General features: G+C 41.5%; 1 protein-coding gene across 4 annotated transcripts in view; it reads left to right on the forward strand.

Annotated features, from left to right (window-relative positions):
• Positions 1 to 26,241, forward strand: part of ATP13A5 (ATPase 13A5) — a 137,556-nt gene that overhangs the window by 44,586 nt on the left and 66,729 nt on the right. For all 4 annotated transcript variants that reach the window (XM_066347555.1, XM_066347558.1, XM_066347556.1 and 1 more), the window contains 3 exons: positions 17,072 to 17,242; positions 19,794 to 19,951; positions 23,212 to 23,400. In XM_066347555.1, the coding sequence (XP_066203652.1) occupies positions 17,072 to 17,242; positions 19,794 to 19,951; positions 23,212 to 23,400 (518 nt within the window). The remainder of the gene's footprint in view (positions 1 to 17,071; positions 17,243 to 19,793; positions 19,952 to 23,211; positions 23,401 to 26,241) is intronic.

A 26,241-nucleotide genomic window follows, 5' to 3' on the forward strand; every position in this document is an offset into this window, starting at 1 on the left:
AGTTATATTATTAGATGATCTCACCGAGCAGAAAGCCAGCTTTCTGGTTATGGTTTCAGTCCTTGTTCTCATTTGTACTTTGTGAAGTCCACTTGAATTTGTGTAATTAGTAAGGAGCTACTTGAAAAATATTCTTTAGCCCCCCCCCCTCGCCGCAAAGATACAGAACATCCTAGAAAGAGAGGAAGAGCTGATACAGCAGCACAAAAATAGAAACTGTCTTTTCTGCTTACAAATTGTTGCATTTTTCTGCTTTAAAGTAGCTAAAGATGGAACACACACACACACACACACACACACATACCTTTTTAAGAGCACCTAAATGTAAAGGGAGTCATTATCTATTCCTAAATTGTTCAACACAAGCAGACTTCAAATTAAAAATGGGTCTGCTTAATTTAAAATTGAGACAAGAAAATGTGGTAAACATAAATATGTTCAGTGTAATTGCAAAATAGCCCTTTAATGTGCTGAAATCTAACTTTCTTATAACAGCAGTGATGAGGATTTGCATACTAATCATATCCTTCATTCAGAATGTTGCCATAGTACCCAATGAGCAAACCTCTAGCCCAAGAGAAGCTGTCCTCTTCACTCAAAGGCAGTGACTGTCTTGCATTTCCCAGCAGCCTGTCAATGAAGAATGGCTTCTGTCATTGGTGACAGAGAACGTGATTGTGAGAAAACAGGGGAGGACAGAAAGCAGTATTTATTTACCTGGGTCTGACTCAGTGCACAGTTCTTGTCTTGATTCTGAGGTAAACTCAGAGATTTCCATAAAAGCAGAAATGTTTATAAACAAGACCATCTCGCAACAAATGTGCAAAATTGACTTCAAGTGACCTTAAATGGTAAGAGGCTTTTCCTAGGGTCTGCTTCTGAAAAAAATAAAGTCACCAGCATTAATATCTAGCTAACCTGACTACTGATAAAAATCAATGTCAGAGATAGACACATAAAATAGAAATATTTATTTCTCATTCATTTCCTCAAAAAGATCTAAGGCCCCTGGCCGGATGGCTCAGTGGTAGAGCGTCGGCCTAGCATGCGGAAGTCCCGGGTTCGATTCCCGGCCAGGGCACACAGGAGAAGCGCCCATCTGCTTCTCCACCCCTCCCCCTCTCCTTCCTCTCTGTCTCTCTCTTCCCCTCCCACAGCCAAGGCTCCATTGGAGCAAAGATGGCCCGGGCGCTGGGGATGGCTCCTTGGCCTCTGCCCCAGGCGCTAGAGTGGCTCTGGTCGCGGCAGAGCATCGCCCCCTGGTGGGCGTGCCGGGTGGATCCCGGTCGGGCACATGCGGGAGTCTGTCTGACTGTCTCTCCCCGTTTCCAGCTTCAGAAAAATACAAAAAAAAAAAAAAAAAAGATCTAAGAACCACCATGCTCAGTCTACACACTTGATTACACAGCCTCCATAGTTCCTTCCACTCGTGTATATATTTGTGAAAAGGATCCTGATGGAACTAGATCAGGGTTGAATTCCTGCAACCGAACAGGTTTTCCTAGAGCATTAGTCCACAAAAGTGACTCAGGTAATTTTTCCCATGTGCAAAACAGACTTTTACATATATAGAAGTCTTTATTTATATAAGAGCAAGAACAGCAAATACTCCTGGCATCTATATTGCAGTTCCTATTTTATAATTAACTTGTATATCTGATTTCATTGTGGCATAAAACAAATTAGACTAGGAGCTATTAAAATATCCAATTTACAGATGAAGAAATTGAATTGAAAAGAGACCAGGGCTAGTCAGCTGGCAGGTGAATTAAAGTTGGAGGTGGCCTTTGCACCCAGTCACGAGGGACCATAGGAGTGACTGTCCTTCTTTGTGCGCCGCGCTCCTTTTTCCCTCCACTGAGCATTCCCGTCCATAGCACGTGCCCATTGTAAGACCTTCCTCCTCCTCATCTCCTTAGCCTCATGCTGTTGCATTAAGCTCAACTATGCAAGAAGCTTCACTTTATTGTATTTCATTTTTATTTTGGCTCCAAATTTTGCCATCCCTGGAAGTGTGCAGTCTGAAGTATCTGGTAGAAGTCACACAGTTACTGCCCATCAGTGTGTCGGTCCTCCAGAGCTTAGTCTGACTGCTTGATGTTGCACGAGGCACCGTGGAGGGGGATCGGGTCGAGGGCAGCCCCTCTTTCCAGTGCCCCCACTTCACCTTGGGTTTGGGAAGTGTTCCAGGCCCATCTACCTGGGAAAGGAGGCAAAGCCAGGGGCTTTTGGCTCCCAGTTTCCACAAACTTTTAGAATGTTTCCATATCTTTCTTTGGTATACGTGCTTTTACTGAGGGACACATAATATCTAAGTTTTCTTTGAATTTTCTTTTAATTGCCAGTCCAGGGATTTTTATCTAGCTAGAAAAGTAGTAAAAGAAAGGCACAATGAACAAGAAGGCTTTGTTCTTATTATACGGAGTGAAATAAGTAAATCAGAAAAAAAACTGAGGTGAATCCATACATAGAAGGGACATAAAAATGAGACTCAGAGACATGAACAAGAATGTGATGGCAACAGGGGCGGGGGGTTGGGGGAGGGGAGATGGGGTGAAGAAGGAGAGAGGGGTTAGGGGAGGGGAGGGGCACAAAGAAAACCAGATAGAAGGTGACAGAAGACAATTTAACTTTGCGGGAGGGATATACAGCACAATCAAATGTCAAAATAATCTAGAGATATTTTCTCTCAACATATGTACCCTGATTTATCAATGTCACTGCATTAAATTTAATCAAAAAAAAAAAAAAAAAAAAAAAAGTATCCTCTAAAATTCATGATCAAACTTACGAATGACTTTTGAAACCAAAAGCTAATTATCAACTCCTCTGTCCTTTTTTTTTCTACCTCTTGAGGCAACGATCCCTTTCAAGAGCTAGCTCTTCACAAAGCAGTCAAGAGGCAAAAAAAAAAAAAAAAAAAGCCATGGGAAAAATTCTGTTAATATATTGAAATTCTCTCTTGGCACAATAACTAAATTTTCTTAGTTCTTGTATGTATTAGGTACTGTGCCAGCATTTTACATATGTTATTTCATTCAATTCACAACTCTATAAAGGTGACAGAATATAAGGTCCAGAGAGGGAAAGTAATTTACTTCAGGTCACACAGCTTAAAAGTGGTATAATTGAGATTTGAATTTATTTATTTGTTCATTCATTTCACAAATATTTTATTAGCCCTTACTATGGATGCTGGGGATACCCAGTAAACAAGGCAGATAAGATTTCTACCCTTGTGAAGCTGACATTTTAGTGGGAGACAGAAAATATGAGAATAAGTAAGTAACAAGTTTTCAACAGTTGTAACTTTTATAAAGAAAACAAAACACTAAATCCAGGCATTTTGACCTTAGAATCTGAGTCTATAACTACCGCCTCCTCGTTCTCTTAATGATAATTATGGGGAAGAGGGGTAGTTGTCACTCTGCCCCAATCTCTTTCCTTCTCCCTTAACTTACCAGAATTACTGACTTACTTGAGCCGATTGTGTGGGAAGTGTGCGGTGATTCAGGGTAGACACTTAGTAATTTCTCTAAGTGGTTAGTTCACATTTATATCCTGTCAGACAAGTTGCTGGTCAGATCTTTTTCTCTTGTCTTCTCCTCCTTTCCTCTTCTCACCCCTTTCCCTTTTTAAAAATTATTTATTATTTTATTTATCCGTTAACTCTACAAAGGTTCAGAAATGCCTACTATGTGTCAGGCACTGTACTGTGTGCTGAATTCACCAAGACAAATGAGGAATAGTCTCTTCCCTCAAACAGTTTATAGTCTAATGGTCCCACAAATATAAATGAACAAGGACTTAGCATTTCAAATGCTGTCACCATGCAGAGGCATCTGGCTCACTGGGGACAAGGGAGAGAATCTCCCTTTCATAGCAGCCAGGACCACCAGGTCCTGGAAGCCAACTGAACAGTTGGCTTAAGTATAACTTCCTTCTGAAACTCTCTCTAGCTTACTTGGACCTCCAAACTTTCATAGGAGAATTCATTCTTACTTGGGATTCCAAGAAAGTCCAAGTACGAGACTTTTTATTAATATGTGAATAGGATAAAGGAGACTTGAAAATCATCTTTGTGTAAAATCATCTGATTTGAACCTTATTTCTGGAATATTATCTCCAATGACTTCATCTCTGGTGATTGAGAAGCTGCCTGTTTCTGATACTGTTGGTGTGTATGCAGAAACTATTCATTAATATGAGTTTAATTATAAATTGTGGATTAATATTCTATGATCCAAAGGCAGAAAAACATTTGTAATTATAAGTATCTGCCTTTATGAAGGCTGATTTAAAAATGATGGCACACAGGACATGGAAACAACCAAAAAGCCCATCAATAGATGACTGGATAAAGAAAATGTGGCACATATACACTATGGAATACTACTCAGCCATAAGAAATGATGACATCGGAACATTTACAGCAAAATGGTGGGATCTTGATAACATGATACGAAGCGAAATAAGTAAATCAGAAAAAAACAGGAACTGTATTATTCCATACGTAGGTGGGACATAATAGTGAAACTAAGAGACATTTATAAGAGTGTGGTGGTTACGGGGGGGAGGGGGGAATGGGAGAGGGATAGGGGGTGGGGAGGGGCACAAAGAAAACAAGATAGAAGGTGACAGAGGACAATCTGACTTTGGGTGGTGGGTATGCAACATAATTGAACGACAAGATAACCTGGACTTGTTATCTTTGAATATATGTATCCTGATTTATTGATGTCACCCCATTAAAAAAATAAAATTATATAAAATAAAATAAAAAAATAAAATAAAATAAAATAAAAATGATGGCACAGCAGTTTGGAGATTAGTCAAGAGATTCTATTTCTTTGACAAAGCCATATAGAATGCAACTGAAAATCCACACAATGGATGGATGGGATAATTGTTCTAAAGAAAATGACATAAAGATAGTGCTTGGATAAAGGAATTTTCTGAAGGAAATTCAATAATGAAAATTTTATAACTTCTTATACCTTAGGCTATAAAAAAAATGTAACATGGTGAAAACTAGTTTTGAAAAACCAATTATAAAAACCCTGTGTAATTTTTTTTTATCAATCCAATTGTTCAGAAAAAATTATGTATTTTGAATCTATTACATACCAGTATGGAAAATGAGGCCTATAAAAAGTTATACGTGGCAAAGTTCTTGCCCTCAGTTATTACCTGAAAGGAGAGCTAAATTGGTATGACTATAACCAGTATAATAGTATTTTCAAATTACAGATAGAAAGCGCTTTCTTGTTAATTAAACATTTAGCAAAAGACTGATAGAATTTCAATTCATTCTAGTTCGTTTTAAATCTGGGAGTCAGGAAGTATTATTAACTTTTTATTTTTGTCTCTAAAATTTATCTTTTTTGAATTCTGAGCTAATTATCCTTGTGTCTTAAATACCCTATGTGCCCTGGCTGGATTGGTTAGAGCAAGGGTCCCCAAACTTTTTAGACAGGGGGCCAGTTCACTGTCCCTCAGACCGTTGGAGGGCCGGACTATAAAAAAACTATGAACAAATCCCTATGCACACTGCACATATCTTATTTTAAAGTAAAAAAACAAAACGGGAACAAATACAATATTTAAAATAAAGAACAGGTAAATTTAAATCAACAAACTGACCAGTATTTCAATGGGAACTATGGGCCTACTTTTGGCTAATGAGATGGTCAGTGTCCGGTTCCATATTTGTCAATGCTAGCCATAACAAGTGATATGACGCGCTTCCGGAGCCCTGACGCGAGCGTCCCGCATCGCTGCGCTTTGTGGCGCCACCATATACAGCACACAGGATGCATCCTGTGCTCTCTCACTGACCACCAATGAAAGAGGTGCCCCTTCCAGAAGTGCGGCGGGGGCCGGATAAATGGCCTCAGGGGGCCGCATGTGGCCCGCGGGCCGTAGTTTGGGGACCCCTGGGTTAGAGCATCATCCTCAAGCACAGGGGTTGCCAGTCCAGTTCCCGCTCAGGCACAGACAGGAGCAGATCGATGTTCTGTCTCTCTCTCTCTCCCTTCCCCTCTAAAATCAGTACGATAAACATCTAAATATCCTGTCTTACAGCCATCAGAAAAAGGAGAGGAATGGTACCAGCAAAGAATGAGAGTCAGGAATAATAGGATGTGCAGGTGGCCTAGCTTAGCTGGTGTTTGTGTAGGGGACAAGAGCCAATGGTGCTCAGGTTGTAGTGGCTTTGACAAGCTAGCAAGAGAGTTTGAACTTTGTTAGTAATGGCAATGGGAAAGCCTAAGGAGTTTTGAGAATAAAATGAGAGGACAAATTAGGTCTTTGATAAGCTTCACCTGGAAGTATTATGGGACGACTAAAGGGAAAGGTTGGAGAGGGACTAGTTAAGCAGTATGAGATAATAGGGAAATATATATATATATATATTATAAATTATATACTTATATATTATATAATTTATACATATCTATCTTTATATACATATCTACATATATATACCTCTATATAGAGAGATATCCATCTATATATTTATAGGTATATAGACATATACCCCTGGTTCCCAGCACAAAGCTCCTAAAACCCTTGTGATAATTTGCTAAGTGCTAAGAGTACCTGTACTAGGAGCATCTAGGTGAGCTCCCGGATAACTCCTGGCTAGACCCTGGTCACCAGAAAGACTAAGCCATAATTAGAAACTTGGAATTTTCAGCCATACTCCACCCCCGCATCCTCCAGAGAAGGGAGAGGGACTAGAAATGGAGTTGATAATTGATCATGCATATGTGAGGAAGCCTCCATGAAATCCCAATGGTACAGGGTTCAGAGAGCTTCCAGGTGGGTGAACACATTCACTTGCAGGAGGGTTATGCACCTGAACTTCTGTACTAGAGACCTCCCAGACCTCACCCTAAGAATCTCTTCATCTAGCTATTCATCTGTATCCTTTACCATATTCTTTCATACGCTGGTAAATGTAAGCTTTTGCCTAAGTTCTGTGAGCCACTTAGCAAATTAATCAAAGTCAAGGAGTGAGTAGTGGGAACCTCAGATATATTGGTCAGAAGCACAGGGTTTGCAGCTGGCACCTGAAGTGATGTGGAAGCAGTCTCGTGGGACCGAGCCTTGACCCGGGGGATCTGATGCTCTCTCTAGGTAGATAGTGTCAGAATCAAACTGAACTGAGTTTGATTGTGGGACAACCATCTGGTGTCACAGAATTGCTTGCTGTGGAGTCAGGAGTGTTGTGAGTATGGGAGCAGCCTGAGAGTAAAGGAGAAACATAGGAGGAAGAACAGGAGGCTTTTCTTTTTTTTTTTTTTTTTATAATAATTTTATTTTTTTAATGGGGTGACATCAATAAATCAGGATACATATATTCAAAGATAACAAGTCCAGGTTATCTTGTCGTTCAATTATGTTGCATACCCACCACCCAAAGTCAGATTGTCCTCTGTCACCTTCTATCTTGTTTTCTTTGTGCCCCTCCCCACCCCCTTTCCCTCTCCCATTCCCCTTCCCCCCCGTAACCACCACACTCTTATCAATGTCTCTTAGTTTCACTATTATGTCCCACCTACGTATGGAATAATACAGTTCCTGGTTTTTCTGATTTACTTATTTCGCTTCGTATCATGTTATCAAGATCCCACCATTTTGCTGTAAATGTTCCGATGTCATCATTTCTTATGGCTGAGTAGTATTCCATAGTGTATATGTGCCACATCTTCTTTATCCAGTCATCTATTGATGGGCTTTTTGGTTGTTTCCATGTCCTGGCCACTGTGAACAATGCTGCAATAAACATGGGGCTGCATGTGTCTTTACGTATCAATGTTTCTGAGATTTTGGGGTATATACCCAGTAGAGGGATTGCTGGGTCATAAGGTAGTTCTATTTTCAGTTTTTTGAGGAACCACCATACTTTCTTCCATAATGGTTGTACTACTTTACATTCCCACCAACAGTGTATGAGGGTTCCTTTTTCTCCACAGCCTCTCCAACATTTGCTATTACCTGTCTTGCTAATAACAGCTAATCGAACAGGTGTGAGGTGGTATCTCATTGCCATTTTGATTTGCATTTCTCTAATAGCTAAAGAAGATGAGCATCTTTTCATATATCTGTTGGCCATTTGTATTTCTTCCTGGGAGAAGTGTCTATTCATATCCTCTTCCCATTTTTTTATTGGATTGTTTGTTTGTTTGTTGTTGAGTTTTATGAGTTCTTTGTATATTTTGGATATTAGGCCCTTATCTGAGCTGTTGTTTGAAAATATCATTTCCCATTTAGTTGGCTTTCTGTTTATTTTGTTATCAGTTTCTCTTGCTGAGCAAAAACTTCTTAGTTTGATGTAGTCCCATTCATTAATTTTTGCCTTCACTTCTCTTGCCTGTGGAGTCAAATTCATAAAATGCTCTTTAAAACCCAGGTCCATGAGTTGAGTACCTATGTCTTCTTCTATGTACTTAATTGTTTCAGGTCTTATGTTTAGATCTTTGATCCATTTTGAGTTAATTTTTGTACAGGGGGAGAGACTGTAGTCCAGTTTCATTCTTTTGCATGTGGCTTTCCAGTTTTCCCAGCACCATTTATTGAAGAGGCTTTCTTTTCTCCATTGTGTGTTGTTGGCCCCTTTATCAAAAATTATTTGACTATATATATGTGGTTTTATTTCTGGACTTTCTATTCTGTTCCATTGGTTCGAGTGTCTATTTTTCTGCCAATACCATGCTGTTTTGATTGTCGTGGCCCTATAATATAGTTTGAAGTCAGGTATTATAATGCCCCCAGCTTCATTCTTTTTCTTTAGGATTGCTTTGGCTATTCGGGGTTTTTTATAGTTCCATATAAATCTGATGATTTTTTGCTCTATTTCTTTAAAAAACGTCATTGGAAGTTTGATGGGAATTGCATTAAATTTGTATATTGCTTTGGGTAATATAGCCATCTTGATTATATTTATTCTTCCTAGCCAAGAACAAGGTATATTCTTCCATCTCATTATATCTTTCTCGATTTCCCTTAACAATGGTTTATAGTTTTCATTATATAAGTCCTTTACATTCTTTGTTATGTTTATTCCTAAGTATTTTATTTTTTTTGTTGCAATCGTGAAGGGGATTATTCTTTTGAGTTCCTTCTCAGATGTTTCATTGTTGGCATATAGAAAGGCTATTGACTTCTGTATGTTCATTTTGCATCCTGCGACCTTACTGTATTGGCTTATTGTTTCTAGTAGTCTTTTTGTGGATTCTTTGGGGTTTTCGATGTATAGGATGATATCATCTGCAAAAAGTGATACCTTTACTTCTTCTTTTCCGATATGGATGCCTTTTATTTCTTTGTCTTGTCTGATTGCTCTGGCTAGAACCTCTAGTACCACATTAAATAAGAGTGGAGAGAGTGGACAACCCTGTCTTATTCCTGATTTAAGGGGGAAAGCCTTCAGTTTAGTGCCATTTAATATGATGTTAGCTGATGGTTTATCATATATGGCCTTTATCATGTTGAGATATTTTCCTTCTATACCCATTTTGTTGAGAGTCTTAAACATAAATTTGTGTTGTATTTTATCGAAAGCCTTTTCTGCGTCTATTGATAAGATCATGTGGTTTTTGTTCTTTGTTTTGTTGATATGGTGTATTACGTTAACCGTTTTACGTATGTTGAACCATCCTTGAGATTCTGGGATGAATCCCACTTGATCATGATGTATTATTTTTTTAATATGTTGTTGTATTCGATTTGCTAGTATTTTGTTTAGTATTTTAGCATCTGTATTCATTAGAGATATTGGTCTGTAGTTTTCTTTCTTTGTGCCATCCTTGCCTGGTTTTGGTATGAGGGTTATGTTGGCCTCATAAAATGTGTTTGGAAGTATTGCTTCTTCTTCAATTTTTTGGAAGACTTTGAGTAGAATAGGAACCAAGTCTTCTTTGAATGTTTGATAAAATTCGCTTGTATAGCCGTCAGGGCCTGGACTTTTATTTTTGGGGAGGTTTTTAATGTTTTTTTCTATTTCTTCTTTACTGATAGGTCTGTTCAGGCTTTCTGCTTCTTCTTGACTCAGTCTAGGAAGGTTGTATTGTTCTAGGAATTTATCCATTTCTTCTAGGTTGTTGAATTTAGTGGCATAAAGTTTTTCATAGTATTCTACAATAATTCTTTGTATATCTATAATGTCTGTGGTGATTTCTCCTCTTTCATTTTGGATTTTGTTTATATGAGTTCTTTCTCTTTTTTCCTTGATAAGTCTTGCCAAGGGTTTGTCAATTTTGTTGATCTTTTCAAAGAACCAGCTCCTTGTTCTATTAATTTTTTCTATAGTTTTTCTGTTCTCTAATTCATTTATTTCTGCTCTGATTTTTATTATCTCCTTTCTTCGGCTGGTTTTGGGTTGTCTTTGTTCTTCTTTTTCTAGTTCCTTAAGGTGGGAAGTTAAGTGGTTCACTTGGGCTCTCTCTTGTTTGTTCATATATGCCTGAAGTGATATGAACTTCCCTCTTATTACTGCTTTTGCTGCATCCCATAGATTCTAATATGTCGTATTATCATTTTCATTAGTCTGTATATATCTTTTGATCTCTGCATTTATTTCTTCTTTGACCCATTCATTTTTTAAAAGTATGTTGTTTAGTTTCCACATTTTTGTGGGATTGTTTTCCTCTGTTTTGCAGTTGAATTCTAGTTTCAAGGCTTTATGATCAGAAAATATGCTTGGTACAACTTCAATTTTTCTGAATTTGCTGATGTTGTTTTTGTGGCCCAACATATGGTCAATTCTTGAGAATGATCCATGTACACTGGAGAAAAATGTATACTCAGTCACTTTGGGATGAAATGTCCTGTAGATGTCTATCATATCCAGGTACTCTAATGTTTTGTTTAAGGCCACTATGTCTTTGTTGATTCTCTGTTTGGATGACCGATCTAGAGCCGTCAGCGGTGTATTGAGGTCTCCAAGTATGATTGTGTTTTTGTCAGTTTTTGTTTTAAGATCAATAAGTAGCTGTCTTATATATTTTGGTGCTCCTTGGTTTGGTGCATATATATTAAGAATTGTTATGTCTTCTTGATTCAGTGTCCCCTTAGCCATTATGAAATGGCCATTTTTGTCTCTGAGTACTTTTCCTGTCTTGTAGTCATCATTATCCGATATGAGTATTGCTACACCTGCTTTTTTTTGGATGTTATTTGCTTGGAGTATTGTTTTCCAGCCTTTCACTTTGAATTTGTTTTTATCCTTGTTACTTAGATGAGTTTCCTGTAGGCAGCATACAGTTGGATTTTCTTTTTTAATCCATTCTGCTACTCTGTGCCTTTTTATTGGTGAGTTTAATCCGTTTACATTTAGTGTAATTATTGATACTTGTGAGTTCCCTATTGCCATTTTAGATCTTGCTTTCTGTTAGTTTTGTGTCTTGTTTGATCCTTCTCTTTCGTTTTTCTATCTTTTGTTTTTATTTGGTTGTATTCCATACATCTTTCCTCTGTTGCTATCTTTTTTATCTCATGTGCTTCTGTGGTGGTTTTTTCAATGGTGGTTACCTTTGAGTAATGAAAAGGGTCCCTACCCTGTTCATTGTAGCGAACTATTTTGTGAGTACTTTTGCACTCCATCGTCCTTTGCTACTGTTAATCTCCATCTTCTCCCCCTCTTTCTTTTTGTTGTTGTCACAGTTTAAATTTGGTTTTATTGTGTTCTTCTTGGAGCTTTTACTTGTGGCTCTGTTTTTTTTTGTTCTTTGTATCTGATTGGAGAACCCCCTTTAGTAATTCCTGGAGTGGGGGTTTTCTGATGATAAATTCCCTCATCTTTTCTGTATCTGTGAATGTTTTTATTTCTCCTTCATATTTGAAGGATAGCTTTGATGGGTATAGTATTCGTGGCTGAAAGTTCCTCTCTTTCAGGACTTTAAATATTGGGGTCCACTCTCTTCTAGCTTGTAGAGTTTCTGCTGAGAAATCTGATGATAATCTAATGGGCTTTCCTTTATATGTTGTATTCTTCTTTTCCCTGGCTGCCTTGAGAATTTTTTCTTTGCTGTTGGTTTGTGTCAATTTCATTATGATATGCCTTGGAGTAGGTTTGTTGGGGTTAAGAAAACTCGGAGTTCTGTTTGCTTCTTGAACTTGAGGCTTTAGTTCTTTCCACAGGCTTGGGAAGTTCTCATCTATTATTTGTTTGAGTATGTTCTCCATTCCATTTTCTCTCTCTTCTCCCTCTGTTATACCTATTATTCTTATGTTATTCTTTTTGATGGAGTCAGATAATTCTTGTAGGGCTATCTCATTTTTTTTAATTTTTGAGTCTCTTTCTTCTTCTCTCTGCTGTGCCTCAAGTTGCTTGTCTTCTATTTCACTAATCCTCTCTTCTATCTGACCTGTTCTATTAGCTAAGCTTGTTACTTCGTTTTTCAGCTCGTGAATTGAGTTTTTCATCTCTGTTTGATTTGTTTTTATAGTTTCAATTTCCTTGGACATATATTCTTTGTGTTCATTGAGTTGTTTTCTGAGCTCCCTAAATTGTCTTTCTGTGTTTTCTTGTATATCTCGGAGGATTTTTAGGATTTCTATCTTGAGTTCTCTGTCAGTTAGCTCCAAGGTTTCCAATATATTAAATTTTTTCTCCATAGATTTTTCCTCATCTAGCTGTGTTACCTCTCTTTCTTTTGTATCCATGATATTCGATTTTCTCTTCCTTAATGGCAGCTGAGGATGGTTTTGTTGATAGTATTAATGAGATTTAATAAAGAATAAAAAGTTAAAAAAAATAATAAAAAAAATAAAAAATCGAAAATAGTTTTTTTTTTTAAAAATTAATAATGAAATAAAGAAAAATAAAATAAAATAAAAATTTTTTTAAAAAGGAAATTATTCCCCCCCCCTCCTTTTTTCCTCTCCTCTCCTCTCCCCTCTTTCTTGAGAAAATCTTGTGGTGAACTGTGAATTATAACAAACAATGCCTGTGATGGAGGGCCTGAATTGGGGAAAAGTAATAAAGGGGCAAAAAAAAAAAAAAGAAAGAAAGAAAAAAGAAAAATGAGAAAAAGAAAAAAAGAAACAAAAGAGCATATGGACCCACAAAAAGCAAATAAGGAAAAAATTTGGGTCAAGAATAAAATGATTTGCTTTTAGGTGTTGGTTGTCTAAGAGTTATGATGAGAGGAATAAGAGGAAAATGGAAAAATGGGGAGACAAATTAAAAAATTACTATTATATTTAGTGGAACAAGAACTAGATAAAATGGAGAGCCAGGGATGGGAGCACTGCTAGTGAGTTAAAAAGGTGAAGTAAACCCCCCCCAAAATGCCACAAACATAAGTTTGAGTCCCAGATACGATAATTTGTTTGTTATTGAGGTTTGAATGAGAGGAGATGTAAAGGAGAAAGGAAGAAACTAATATAGAGGGAGAAAAGAAAGAGAGAGAGAGAAAAAAAGAGGGAACCACTAATAGAAGAAAAAAGAAAGGAGAGAGAGAGAGAGAGAGAGAGTTAAGGGTTTTGGAGTGCAACCCTCATAGAGAGAAAGGAAGAGAAGAGAAAAGATAATGGGAGATGTAACACTTATGGGTAGTGTAGTTCAAGGAGAGGAGAGAGTAAGACCAGCAGAGAGTTAATCGGCCAAATTGGAGGAGGAAAAAAAGTATCAAGAATGAAGATAAGAGAAACAAACGAACAAATATAATAAAATGGGATAGGTTATAAAGTCTGCAGATTATTCTTGATTTTGAGAGGTTATCTTCTTGCTTTTTCTTTTCTCTCCCTCTTCCTGGTTGGTGACTCTGTACCCCGGGTTCTGCCCCTTTGGCACGCTCGGGTAGAGGTTTGCAGTTGATAAGTCTCTATGGCAATGTCATGTATTGTGCTTTAGTCTCGTTGGCAGTCGAGGCTATTAGCATTTATAGGCTCCGACAGTGAGAGAGTCCGTGTTCCTGGAGCCTTTCTCCTAGTCTTTCCTTGCTCAATTAGTAGCCTGATAATCCAGCTATGGGGTTGCTGCTGCCTCTGCCTGGATAGTAAGAGGCTCAAAGAGCTGGTAACTCCCCACTCTATTTCCACTCAGCACAGGGCTCTGGGTAAGGCTCAGTCAGTCAGAGCTGCTAGCATAATCAGGCGGGCTTTCCGCCCACTCAAAGACCTCTGGTTCTGTCTGCCACTCTGTCCGGTAACACAGGCGGGCGCCCACTTCCGGGGCGCTTGGAGGAAACTCTCACTCACTGGCTGCGCGCGCAGACCAGGGCATCCGGCCAGCAGTCTCACGCTCTGAGTGAAACCCCCAACCGCAGGGAAAAGTTGCAGCGTTGGAATTGAGTCTCGCTCCGTCCCCGTGTGCGGCTTTTGCAAGGTGCTGGGGCGGCCCGAGATTCTGCTTTGGCCCACACAAAGGCCCCTGACTCTGACCCTCTGTGCGATAACACGGGCGCGCACTGCCGAGGCACTCAGAGGAATCTCTCATTCACTATCTGCGCGCGAAAACCCGGATATGAGGCCGGCCGCGTTTCCCTCTGAGTGAAACCCCCAGCAGCACGGAAAATTTCCACTGTTGGAATTAGTTCTCACTCCCTCCCGTGTGTGGCTTTCCCAGGGCGCTGGGGCTGCCCAGAGACTCTGCCCTCAGCCCACAGAAAGGCCTCTGACCCTGCCTCTCCGTGGGGCAACACGGGCACCCACTCTCGGGGCCTAGGAAGAAATCTCTCGCCCACTAACTGCGCACCAACCAGGAGACCGGGTAAAATGGCCGCCGCGCTTGTCTTTCTTTGTTTGGGTTTGGCACGAGTGTTAGCTTGTATTGCCCGGGTTGCCACAGGATCAGTTTTTCCTCGGCTTGGATCTCCGTGCCACAGCCTGGTTCAGCCGTTTGTGCCGTGGCCTGAATCTATTCACCCCCTTTGCCCGTCTCAGTTTCTATATTCACAGTTACCAGAGAAAGCCGCCCTGTTTAGGTTAGTGAGGAAGGCGGAGCATTTCTTACTCCCTATTTCCTTCGGGGTTTGGTTATATATTTAGCCAATTTTTCACTCGACCATACCTTTGGGTGTATTGCGAAGCATCTGGAGGCTCCAAGTATAGGTTTTTCTGTTTCTGGTTGAAGATCTTGTTGAGTTTTGGGGGAGATTTATCGGAATCGCTTCCTACCCCGCCATTACTCTGACGTCATCTCCGGCTTTTCTTTTTTAAAACTCAAAAAGCCAAGGCAGATTATGGTTGAGAACTTATTAATAAAAAAGATTTATTAGTTCCACCGTAGCCTCAGATCACCCAGAGAATATGTGTGCAGGTCAAAGTGTTAAACAAATCACAGCAAATCATTGTTACCACCATGAGTCAGACAGTGATTACCAATGAAGTCATTGGGACCTAGATGCAAGAGTCAAGAATGACTCAGTGAGGCACACACACGAGGAAAAAGTAGCAGGCCTTGGAGAATGATTCCATGAGAGAGTAGAGCCGAGTATGGGAAGAGGAAAAATTAGAGATAATTTTGGTATTATAAAGCTGTGATCTAGCAAAAGAGTGGTACCATAAAGAAATATGAAAGTCAAGAGGTAGTTTAAGGATGAAAATATTGGTATGGACTTTAGATATGTTGGGTTGGAGAAGGCAGTGGGATAGCCAGGTTGGGATGAACAGCCCACAATTGGGATGACAGAACAAGAGCTCTGGTGAGAGGCAAGATGAAGATAGGCATTACTGACTTATCTACATACTTAAGTGCTAATTCATGGGCTTAGAACTGAGAAGATAAAACCAGAAAGAGAAAAGAGAAGGTCCTGTCTTTTCATATTGGTTCCTATCTTTCACTCCCAGCTCCAAAAATACCATGAAGAATACTTCATAGATTTTTTGAGGGCCCCGTTTCTCATTCATTTCTGTACTTGAACTGCTTACCTCTAGCCCCATGTTCAATGTCCCGGACACCCTCACCTATCCAGTGCCCAGGGCACAGCGTGCTCTTTCTCTCACTTGGTCCACAAACACTTTTCTCTTCTTGATCCAGCTGGCCTTACTCTTCTTTGAAAATGTCATTTTTTCTTTGTCCGGGAAATCTTTCCTGATTCTCAGTGTAGGTGAGATCTTTGGATCACCTGGTACTACTATCAAAACATTTACCTAATTGTGTTTTAATTACTGACTGCTACTTTCTTATCTGGCTTCCTGAGCTTTATGAGGGCAGGATTTCTATCTGAATTGTTCATTATTATATCCCCAGCACTTAGAGCAGTGCCTAGTGCAGACTAAGCACTTAAAAATAGTTGTTGAGCCCTGGCCAGTTGGCTCAGTGGTAGAGCGTCGGCCTGGCGTGCGGGGGTCCCAGGTTCGATTCCCGGCCAGGGCACACAGGAGAAGCACCCATCTGCTTCTCCACCCCCACCCCCTCTCCTTCCTCTCTCTCTCTCTCTTCCCCTCCCGCAGCCAAGGCTCCATTGGAACAAAGATGGCCCGGGGCGCTGGGGATGGCTCCTTGGCCTCTGCCCCAGGCGCTAGAGTGGTTCTGGTCGCAACAGAGCGACACCCCGGAGGGGCAGAGCATCGCCCCCTGGTGGGCAGAGCGCCCCCCTGGTGGGCGTGCCGGGTGGATCCTGGTGGGGCGCATGCGGGAGTTTGTCTGACTGTCTCTCCCCATTTCCAGCTTCAGAAAAATACAAAAAAAAAAAAAAAAAAAAGATAGTTGTTGAATAAATGAACAAATGGACAGATAAATGGGTGGGTGAAAGGCAAATAATAACTATACACATGCTTTATAGCTGCTTTATTGTCTAGAATAGTGTTGGGCTTAAAGAACACCTGGGAAAATGATTGTGACAACTCTTTTTGCTAAAATGGGATGTTTTAAAAAATTATAACAGCAAACTGTGTAGGCCAGGTATGAAAAAGATGGGCAGATTTTAAATGAATAATTGAAATATAATCAAGTGTACCACACCGGGCATCACCAGCATCCCTAAGAACAGCCATCTGCCTCAAGGGCTGGGCATTCAGATGGGATTAGCTGTGATTTGTATCCTTTCTTGCAACTGGCAAGCGCCAACTCTAAATAACTAGAGTTCACACAGAATCAACAAAATACAATCTTCTTTAGGAGAAAGTATACCTGTTACAAAGACGCCGTTGCCTCGCGTGGGGGACAGCATGCCCTGGAAATCCCACGGTGAGGAGGACTACCGGAAGCATGTCCTCTTCTGCGGAACGGAAGTGATCCAAGTCAAGCCCCCCGGCCAGGGGCCAGTAAGAGCAGTCGTTTTGCAGACAGGTTAGTCTGTTTCACTTTGTAAATTTAGTCTTTGATTGAAATTGGGGGTGAGGGGGTTGGATTTAGGGGAATCTTGTTTAGGATAATGGAGTTTGCCACATTCTAGTAATGACAGCCACAGTCGTTTCTAATCAGGCTCTTATTATTCTCAATTAACACCATTTTCAACTGAATGACTCGTTGTTTAAAACCCTTGTAGATGATGAAGCAAATATAGGGATAAAGGAAATTTCCTCAAAGGCAAAACTGTGTTCCTGTTTTTTCTTGTGTCCATGGGCTTCTTCTCTTTTCTCCACCCATGCTAAATGATTGCCAAGGAAAAGTTTCAATCACTATCCCTTGAGGAAATTTTCCTTTCAAAGAGTTGTGTGCAAGGTTGTCACATCAAGGTCCCTGTTGGACATCTCCACCTGGGTTCCCACAGACACGACACCTCCAAGTCAAGGCTCTGAACGTGAACTCATTCTCTTCTATCGCTGCTTTCTGTTGACTATATCACCATCTGGCTAGTGTCTTTCTTCCCTACCAACTAGGGAGCCACAACCTGTCTATTCCTGGGTCCTATCTACGTCTCTTTCACCCCCGTTTTGTCCACATCTTCATCATATTTTGTCTAAAGTATAACAGAAATATTTTTTAGACTATTCCCTTTCAACTTTCACCTCAAATATTTTTCTTGTATTTTGTTCACATTCTCTCTAACCTATCCCTCAAATTATCACTGAGTCACATCTTTAAAACACAACTTGAAGCAGCTTATGCACATCACGCTCAAAACCTTTTCAAGATTATTAGAAGTAATTTCAACCTTTCACGTGACGTTACATGGCCAACCCCTTGCACGATCTGCTTCGGCTCCGGTACTCACCCCTGACCTGTGTTTCTGCACCTGACACAGTCACAGATCTAAAACTCATTTTGTACTTTGATATCTCTCTGCTCTTGTTTAAGCTATGATTCAATTGTTCTACCTGATTTTTTTCAAATTAAAAAAATTAAGTTTTGTTTAAAGTAGTCAGTGAGCAAGAGAACATCTCAACCAGCTGATAAGCAGAAGCTAATGGGTAGTGGACATGGAAACTGCCTGACCTGAGCTTGCGAAACGCTAAGGTAACAGGTGAGAGGAAACTCGGCTCCTTTTCTCCAAAGCCTGCAAAGCCTGTGTCAGGAGGCCAGGTGTTCATCAGGTAGAGGGATTAAGTCATGCTTTATACTTATAATACTGACTCATATCTAGAATATATAGTAGTCAGCTTTAGATATTAATGAGTATCTACTAAGTGCTATGCACTGAGGGCTAAAGAAAAAAAATCAGCCCTGGCCGGTTGGCTCAATGGTAGAGCGTCGGCCTGGCGTGCAGGAGTCCCGGGTTCAATTCCCGGCCAGAGCACACAGGAGAAGCACCCGTCTGCTTCTCCACCCCTCCCCCTCTCCTTCCTCTCTATCTCTCTCTTCCCCTCCCACAGCCGAGGCTCCATTAGAGCAAAGATGGCCCAGGTGCTGAGGATGGCTCCATGGCCTCTGCCTCAGGCGCTAGAACAGCTCTAGATGCCACAGAGCACCACCCCAGAGGGGCAGAGCATTGCCTCCTGATGGGCATGCCAGGTGGATCCCGGTCGGGCGCATGCAGGAATCTGTCTGACTGCCTCCCTGTTTTCAGCTTCGAAAAAATGCAAAAAAAAAAAAAAGAAAAAAAAATCATGAGATACTCTTTGTCCTTGAAGAGGCTTTATGTTATGGTGCGGGGCACAGATGGGTTTCTAGGGAACTAAGACACGGAGCAGGAATAGATGTCATATGACCAAGTGTTATAGGGACTCTGAGGAGTAAAGTGTTTTTGATATCAAGTATAAAAGTAGAACTCTGGAAACATTTATTCAGTGAAGTAGCAGTTTGCTAGGATAGGAAAGATTTAACCCACCTTATCAGAGTGCTGGGAAGACATATTAACTTGTGCCTGCAAGACACAGAAGAAGGAAAGCAAGGGTCTTCCAGGACCAGTGAACAGTTAAGAGAGAAATTCAGCAAGGACAAGATAGACCAGACTTAAGGGGACCTCAAATGCTCTGCCTAGAAATGTGAACTTTATTCTAAAAAATGGGGGCTCTGGAAGGTTTTTGAGCATAAAAATTACATGATCTGAGGCATATATAAGTAATTACTTGCTTTGTGCTTTCCTTTTCTCGTAATTTCTATTATTTCCAACACATATTTGTGCTTTAAGGTCTTCTTGTCTCAGCAGCTCATTTTCTCTGGTCACCACATTTGTCAGCTCCTTAACCTTCCTTTCTCCCAGCCCGCGCGTGAGTGTGGAGCCGCAGCATGAGCCCGTGAAGCGTTTCCACCCAGAGCAAGAGAAGCTGAGCAGGGCTAAGTGAATGCTCTCTATCATTCCCAGGAATGATGAGGAAATGTAAATACATTGCAATGCTGTTTTCATCCTATATTGCAGTGACCCTCCTAATCAATCCCAAATTCAATGCAAACCATTTTGGGTTTGAGGGGAACTGTAGAAGAGGGCCTTTCTCTGCCTGTGATTCTCTTTATGTAGGTTACAATACAGCCAAAGGAGACCTGGTGCGATCCATCCTTTACCCCCGGCCTCTCAACTTCAAACTGTACAGTGATGCCTTCAAGTTCATAGTGTTCCTGGCCTGCCTTGGACTTGTGGGTTTTTTCTACGCCCTTGGTGTATATGTGTACCATGGAGTAAGTACTGGGGATAAGGTTTTCTAATGTCATAGTTTTTTCAAAGAGTTTGAGCTAATTCAAAAGGGTTAGATAAGGTCACTGTGCAGAGGCAGATTTAATAGAGGGCGCACCAGGCGCACACCCTGGGCCCCCACTTCTGAAGGGCCCTGCAAAATCTCACCTTTACACTTTTTTCTAATGTAAGGGGCCCAATATTTTCTTCTGCACCCGGGGCCTCAACCGACCTTAATCTGCCTCTGTTACTGCAAGTCCCATTATTCTGTAAATCAATGCTGTCCAATAGAGCTGGCTTAGATGATGGAAATACTCTATACAGTATAGACACTGTCCAGTATAGAACAGTCCTTAACCACCTGTGCTTATTGAGCACTTGGGGTGTGGCTAGTGTCACCGAGGAAGTAAATTTTCTATTTTCATTCATTTTTTTAAGTAATTAGTTTAATTTTAAAATTAATTTAAATTTTAATAGCCATATGTAGATAGTAAAAATTATATTAGATGGTGCAGCTATAAAGAGTTGCAAAGTTCTCAGCTCCTTCACTACTTGGAAGGGAGGGAGAGGTTATTGCATGTGTGGCTTTGGTGATACCCAAACTCAAATAGTCTCAGAAAAATTTTCTGTTTCTGAAGCCTGATCCGATGGGGAAGATTTAGTTAATCAGATTAGTGAGCAAAATGGGCATACTAATTTGAGTGAGCAAACACAAAGGAAGAAATGCACACTGGTCTTCTGGAACCAGCAAGCAATAAAGAGATTAAGCCTAGCAAGGTAGAAATAGATCCAATTAATGGAGCTCTTACTGCCATGCCTAGAAGTTTGGATTATTTGTGAGTGTTGACATATTGGAGTGTGTATATTGTCCAGAGCATGCCCAACATACCAAGTGGTCGACGAGTTGCCTCTGTGTTTTGTTCTGTTCTTAAATGAAAGTCAGTGTCTACTTTCATAGAGCTGCCTGCCGCATGGATCCCCACTTCTTTTTAAGCTTCAGGGTGTCTGTTTCATTTGGATGTGTCTCTAAATAGCTGTAACGGCTAGAGAGGAAAAAGTTGTCCCAAGTGACCTCTGAGGTCCTTTCTGATCCTGAGAGTCTAATGCTTTTGTGAACCACGCAGACATGCTGGGATCTTAGCAGGGTGGGCTCCTAGGAAGAAGAAAAAAAGTGAATAAAAGGAGTTAAACATAGGTGTGAAACTGGGGTGTGTGACCCATTTACAATACCCCAGCTGGTAGCATCAAGTACATTCTGTATGTGTGTTGAAGGGAGAGAAGGGTGAATATTGGTGGGCAAAGACACACAAGAATTTCTAGGCAATGTTCCCGCTCTCCCTTGAGTTCTGAGTAGTCATTTCAATCTGATATAAGTTCCTAGAGAGCATGTCTAGAAGAAGCCAGGACATATTGACACCAGGAGGATGGACCCTGAGAGAGCTAGGCAAACTGTCAAAGCCAGTGGGGCTGAACTTGGAGACAGTGTACCGGTTTCATCTGGGAAGCAGGAGTGTTGATCAGGAAAACAAGCATAAACTCATCTCCTGTGGACCAGTAGAAGCTGGCAGTAATAGGGAAGGCAAGTTTCCTGCGCAGGACTCAACATCGAATATGCACCAAAGCAGCAAAGCTGATTGCAGACTCCATCTTCTTGGGGGTCAAAGCCCGGGTATCTGTTGGCTGCCTCTACCTGCTCTGGCTCAGGGTTAGAGAAGGAAGTCCTCAGGGTCAAAGCTCCTCTCTGGCTGTGGGTGGAAAAAGCAGGGAATGATGGCTTTTGCGATAAACCAAGATCCAACCAAAGATGAATCTAGCAGCCATTGCTACTGAACTTGAATCTGTGATTTCAGTACTCAAAAGAGGACTTATGGCCAAAATTATGACTATTTCATGAAAACCCAGGCAAAGTTGTAAAGGACAAAGCCATTAATATCTAGAGCATGAGAAAAATAAAACAAGCCACCCTGTGATTTGATCTTAGCCCTGCTCTTATCAACCCTGTGAACTTCTTGAGACTTGCCTGGAATCTTGGCTCTATGAGAACTGGCTTAATAATATAACACATTGGTAACAGGTTTGTGCCCTGGAGTACGACAGACTCGAGTTCAGACCATCACCATTTAACTAGCATGGTCTTTGGAAAGTTTTTTAATATTTTAAGCCTTGACTTCCTTAAGAAAAAATAATTTTTAAGTACTTGGTAAGTACTTAAGAAAATATATTTCCATCATTAGGTTATTGTGGAGTAACTAAGTAATGTATGCGGCCTAACACAGTGCCCGTTCTTGAGTGCGAGTCCAGGGAGAGCAAGCTGCTGCTTAGTTGGCTTCCCTGTAGCAGTTAGGATTTGCTGAGATGTTGGCAGACTCTTGGTCACAGTTTTCATCAAGTTGCTGTTCATTCAGTGCATGTGCTGAGTACCTCGTCTCTGTCAAAAATGGTGCTGAACTCTGTCTAGAGATGAGTAAGATAAATTCAAAGATGAATAAGCTACAGTAGGCTAGAGGAAGAAAGAGATTTATCATCCAAGAGTCAAGCCACTGTGTGAAATGTTACAACTCAAGATTAGTCCCACTGCCTTGGGAGTCCTGTGGGTGTGGAGGGTTGAGAAGGAATGGGCACGCTGAGAGGAAGGAATGCTAAGTGGAGAGACGCCGAGTCAGAACAGGGCATGGAGGGTGTGGTGAGAGGGTCAGCCTCCTTTGTCCTGCAGTAGAGACAATCTGTTCATTCCCTTGGCGCAGCCAGGAGAACTCTCAGCTTTACCAAAACAGTTGGCTCACTAAGAATAGTCTGAGGCCCTGGCCAGTTGGTTCAGTGGTAGAGCATCGGCCTAGTGTGTGGATGTCCTGGGTTTGATTCCCAGTCAAGGCACACAGGAGAAGCGCCCATCTGCTTCTCTACCCTCCCTCTCGCTTCTCTCTCTCTCTCTCTTTTCCTCCCCTCCCTATAGCCAAAGCTCTAGTAAGTTAGCCCTAGGTGCTGAGGATGGCTCCATAGCCTCTGCCTCAGGCACTAATAAATGGCTTGGTTGCTGAGCAACTGTGTAGCTCCAGATGGGCAGAGCATAGCTCCTTATTGGGCTTTCCGGGCTGACCCCCGTCGGGGCGCATGGAGGAGTCTGTCTCTGCCTCCCCTCCTCTCACTAAAAAAACAAAAAAGAACAATATGAGTTTCTCAAACTCCCGAGATGTGGCAAGAGCTGGGGCCAGGGCGGTGCCAGCCTGCTCTGTGCGGCCAACCTGCACGTGCTTTCCCTCCCCAGGTCTCTCCGGGAGAAACCGCAGCCATGGCTCTGCTCCTCCTCACCGTGACCGTCCCTCCAGTGCTGCCGGCTGCCCTGACCACAGGCATCATGTACGCGCAGAAGAGGCTGGCGAAAAAGAAGATCTTCTGTATCTCCCCCCAGAGGATCAACATGTGTGGGCAGATAAACCTCGTGTGCTTTGACAAAGTATGAGCTAATCTGGGCTGGCAGTGAACGGTTTTAAGGCACCACAGAGCTGGGAAGGGCCTCAGAGAAATGTCCGGTCTTGCGTACTCGCTTTATGGATAGGTACACTGAGGCCAGAGGAGGCCACAGATGGAGCTTGTGTGAGATCACGTTCCAGAAGCCTGTTTTACTGAGTCCTGAGGAAGTGGGGTTAGCCATCACATCAAGGATTTCTTTTCTCTGAAATTTAATATTTTTTGTTCCTGTTTTGGGTTTCAAAACAATCTCTTACTGTAACAACTTCTAGGACTGACTGACTTTTTCAAGTAAAATATACGAGGGACATTTCGGTTTCCTGGAGTGCCTTGTGAACAGAGTCCTTCCTCCTCCTCTGCCTCTGCTGAGGAAAGGGAGGAAGTGGACAACGGCCCGCAGTACATGCTTCGGCCTGTCTTTCTCCTTTGCCCTCTGGGTGATCAGGACTCAGGACAGGGGAAGGTTGTCTCTGTGCTTCAGGCCCTGGAAAGGGGGCAGAGGGGTAGGGGGTTCAGAAGGGACATACTCCTGCTGAGCAGGTCCTGAGACCTCTTCTTTCTCCTATAGAGGACCTGGTGGGACTTCAGTGTCAGCTGCCCGCTGCTCTGGCCCCACCCCTCAGCCCAGACAGGCCAGTTAACTGCTATAACACCGTGAGCCTGGCCTCTTCCCTCCAGGTCTTCAGTTTATTTGCATTTGAATAATTGATAAAAAGCTTGGCCACTTTTTAATTAAGCCATATTGGCAGAGAGCCCCATTAATGAGATGTTCCTAGCTCTTGGGAAGTTCATCATGTGTCTGGGAAAGCAGGTCAATGGAAGTGTAGATAACGAGAATGCAGTGAGGTGCGTGCTTGATGCAGGTATGGACAAAGCAGCGAGGTGCAGCTACCTGCCACAGGTGGTCACTTCTGAGCTTGGCTTTGGTTGCTAAACAGGTGGGCTCAGGGATCAGAGCTGGGCAGCTCAGAAACAGGGATGTGAGGGCTTGCAGCGGGGAGGGGGGGGGGGTGTCAGGTTCCCTGGGGTGTGGCTGGGATGTGTGCTCTCTGGTGGGGATGCAGCTGGCGAGGAGGAGGAGCCCCGTTGCTCAGGGCCTGGTGTGCCCAGGCTGAGGAGTGGGGCCTTGTCGTGAAGCAAATGGGGGCCCTTTTCACTTTGCAAGACCAGCGACATTTTTATAGGTGTGCTTTAGTTATTCCAACTGGGGGATAAAACTGAAGAAGGAGGCTATCTGAGGGCAATTGAAGAGCTCTCTCATGTCGTCAATAATGGGGGCAAGAATGGGGAGTAGAGGACAACCTGGAGAGAGGCTATGAGCTGACCTGATACCTCTTCATCTCCAATTAGAAGTGGCATAGCTCTTAGATTATTTTAGTTCTATTCTTTTTTAATTTCCTTAGGCAAAGGAAGTCCTCTATTGCTACCAATGACGAACCATTGGTGTTAACAATAGCTTCCTTGCAAAGTCTGGGCCAGATAACAGCTCTTTGGATAGTTTCTGATAGGGATTCCCACTACTTACTCAAAGGCCTCTCTAGTGTCCAAAAGGCAGATATATAAAATATGTTCAGTACGTATGTGGCTGTTTCTAAAGCTAATTCTCAGCAGGGTGATTGTTTTACTTCCCATAGAAACCTCTTCCTCCCCATCCTCATGTGCTCCTGTGTTAGTCTGTGTTAGGGACCACTCCAAAGCATGGTTGGCCAAACTCTGGTGGCATGGTGGTATGTTATAGTGCAAAGACCTCTTGATTGGTGATTAGCAAAATAAGACATCTAATCTTGCATTTGAAACTAAGTTTCTGGGTGACTTTTAAGATAAGAAGATTGAACTACAATTATCTCTTTATAGCTTTCACATTATAAAGCTCTGACAGGGTGATATTGGAATAAAGCACTACATTTAATTGAATTTCCATCTAGTGCTATTTCAACATAAAAGATATTTACCACTGGCTTGCTGAGAGTTACATTTCCCATGTATAACTCTGGTTGACATTGGTTTGTTGCAAGTTCTCTAAATCAAGTGTTCTTTTCTGTTTAGTGCAGGCCAAGCCGGGGCTAGTATTTATGTAAGAAGTTTTCTTTTTATTATATTTAATTCTTTTCTGAATCTCAACTATAATTTAGGGTGTTTTTTTTTCTAGTTTATGGTCAGTTTTATGGTATAATGGTCATTTCCACACAGATAAAATAACACGGTCCCCTTTCTGTTTGTTGCCATATCATCTGTTTTCATGTTCAAAATAATAATGTTTCAAAACATAATCTAACTGCCACGAAAGCTTCTCTGTTTGGATTAAGTTGCTAAATGCTTTTGGAGTGGAACAACTCAAGGGGATTAGCAAACACACAGGTTGGGACCCTTTATAAAATGCAGGAGGGAAATGAAACAAATAGCTTTTCTTGTTGTACTTCAAGGAATATCACATACAAGCAGGTTAGCTTCCTATAAGTTCTAATAAAACAAAGATTTCTTAATTCTTTAATCTGGAGACAGGTATGAGCTTTGTCCTTCCACAGGCTTTGCCAAAGTCATTTAGCATTTGTTTGACTCTAGATGGCTGGATTCTGGTTCTTTCTCTCCAATTTACAGGCCATAATGCCCAGAGACTTCTCCATTCACTTGTAATCTGAGGCTGTCTCTACCCTATTTACTCAGTTGTAAGAATAGAAAGCAGTGTGAGTACTTCACTGTAGAGCACTATGCTAATGTGGTCCACAGTAATGAGAGAAGATGTCATGTAATAGAACACTAGAAAATTCAGTGTCTTATACAGAGATGACCTTTAAAAAGTACTGGCAGGGACCTGGGTGTAGTGTTA

Source organism: Saccopteryx leptura, chromosome 8 (genome assembly GCF_036850995.1).
Source record: "Saccopteryx leptura isolate mSacLep1 chromosome 8, mSacLep1_pri_phased_curated, whole genome shotgun sequence".
In the NCBI taxonomy this organism is placed as follows: domain Eukaryota; kingdom Metazoa; phylum Chordata; class Mammalia; order Chiroptera; family Emballonuridae; genus Saccopteryx; species Saccopteryx leptura.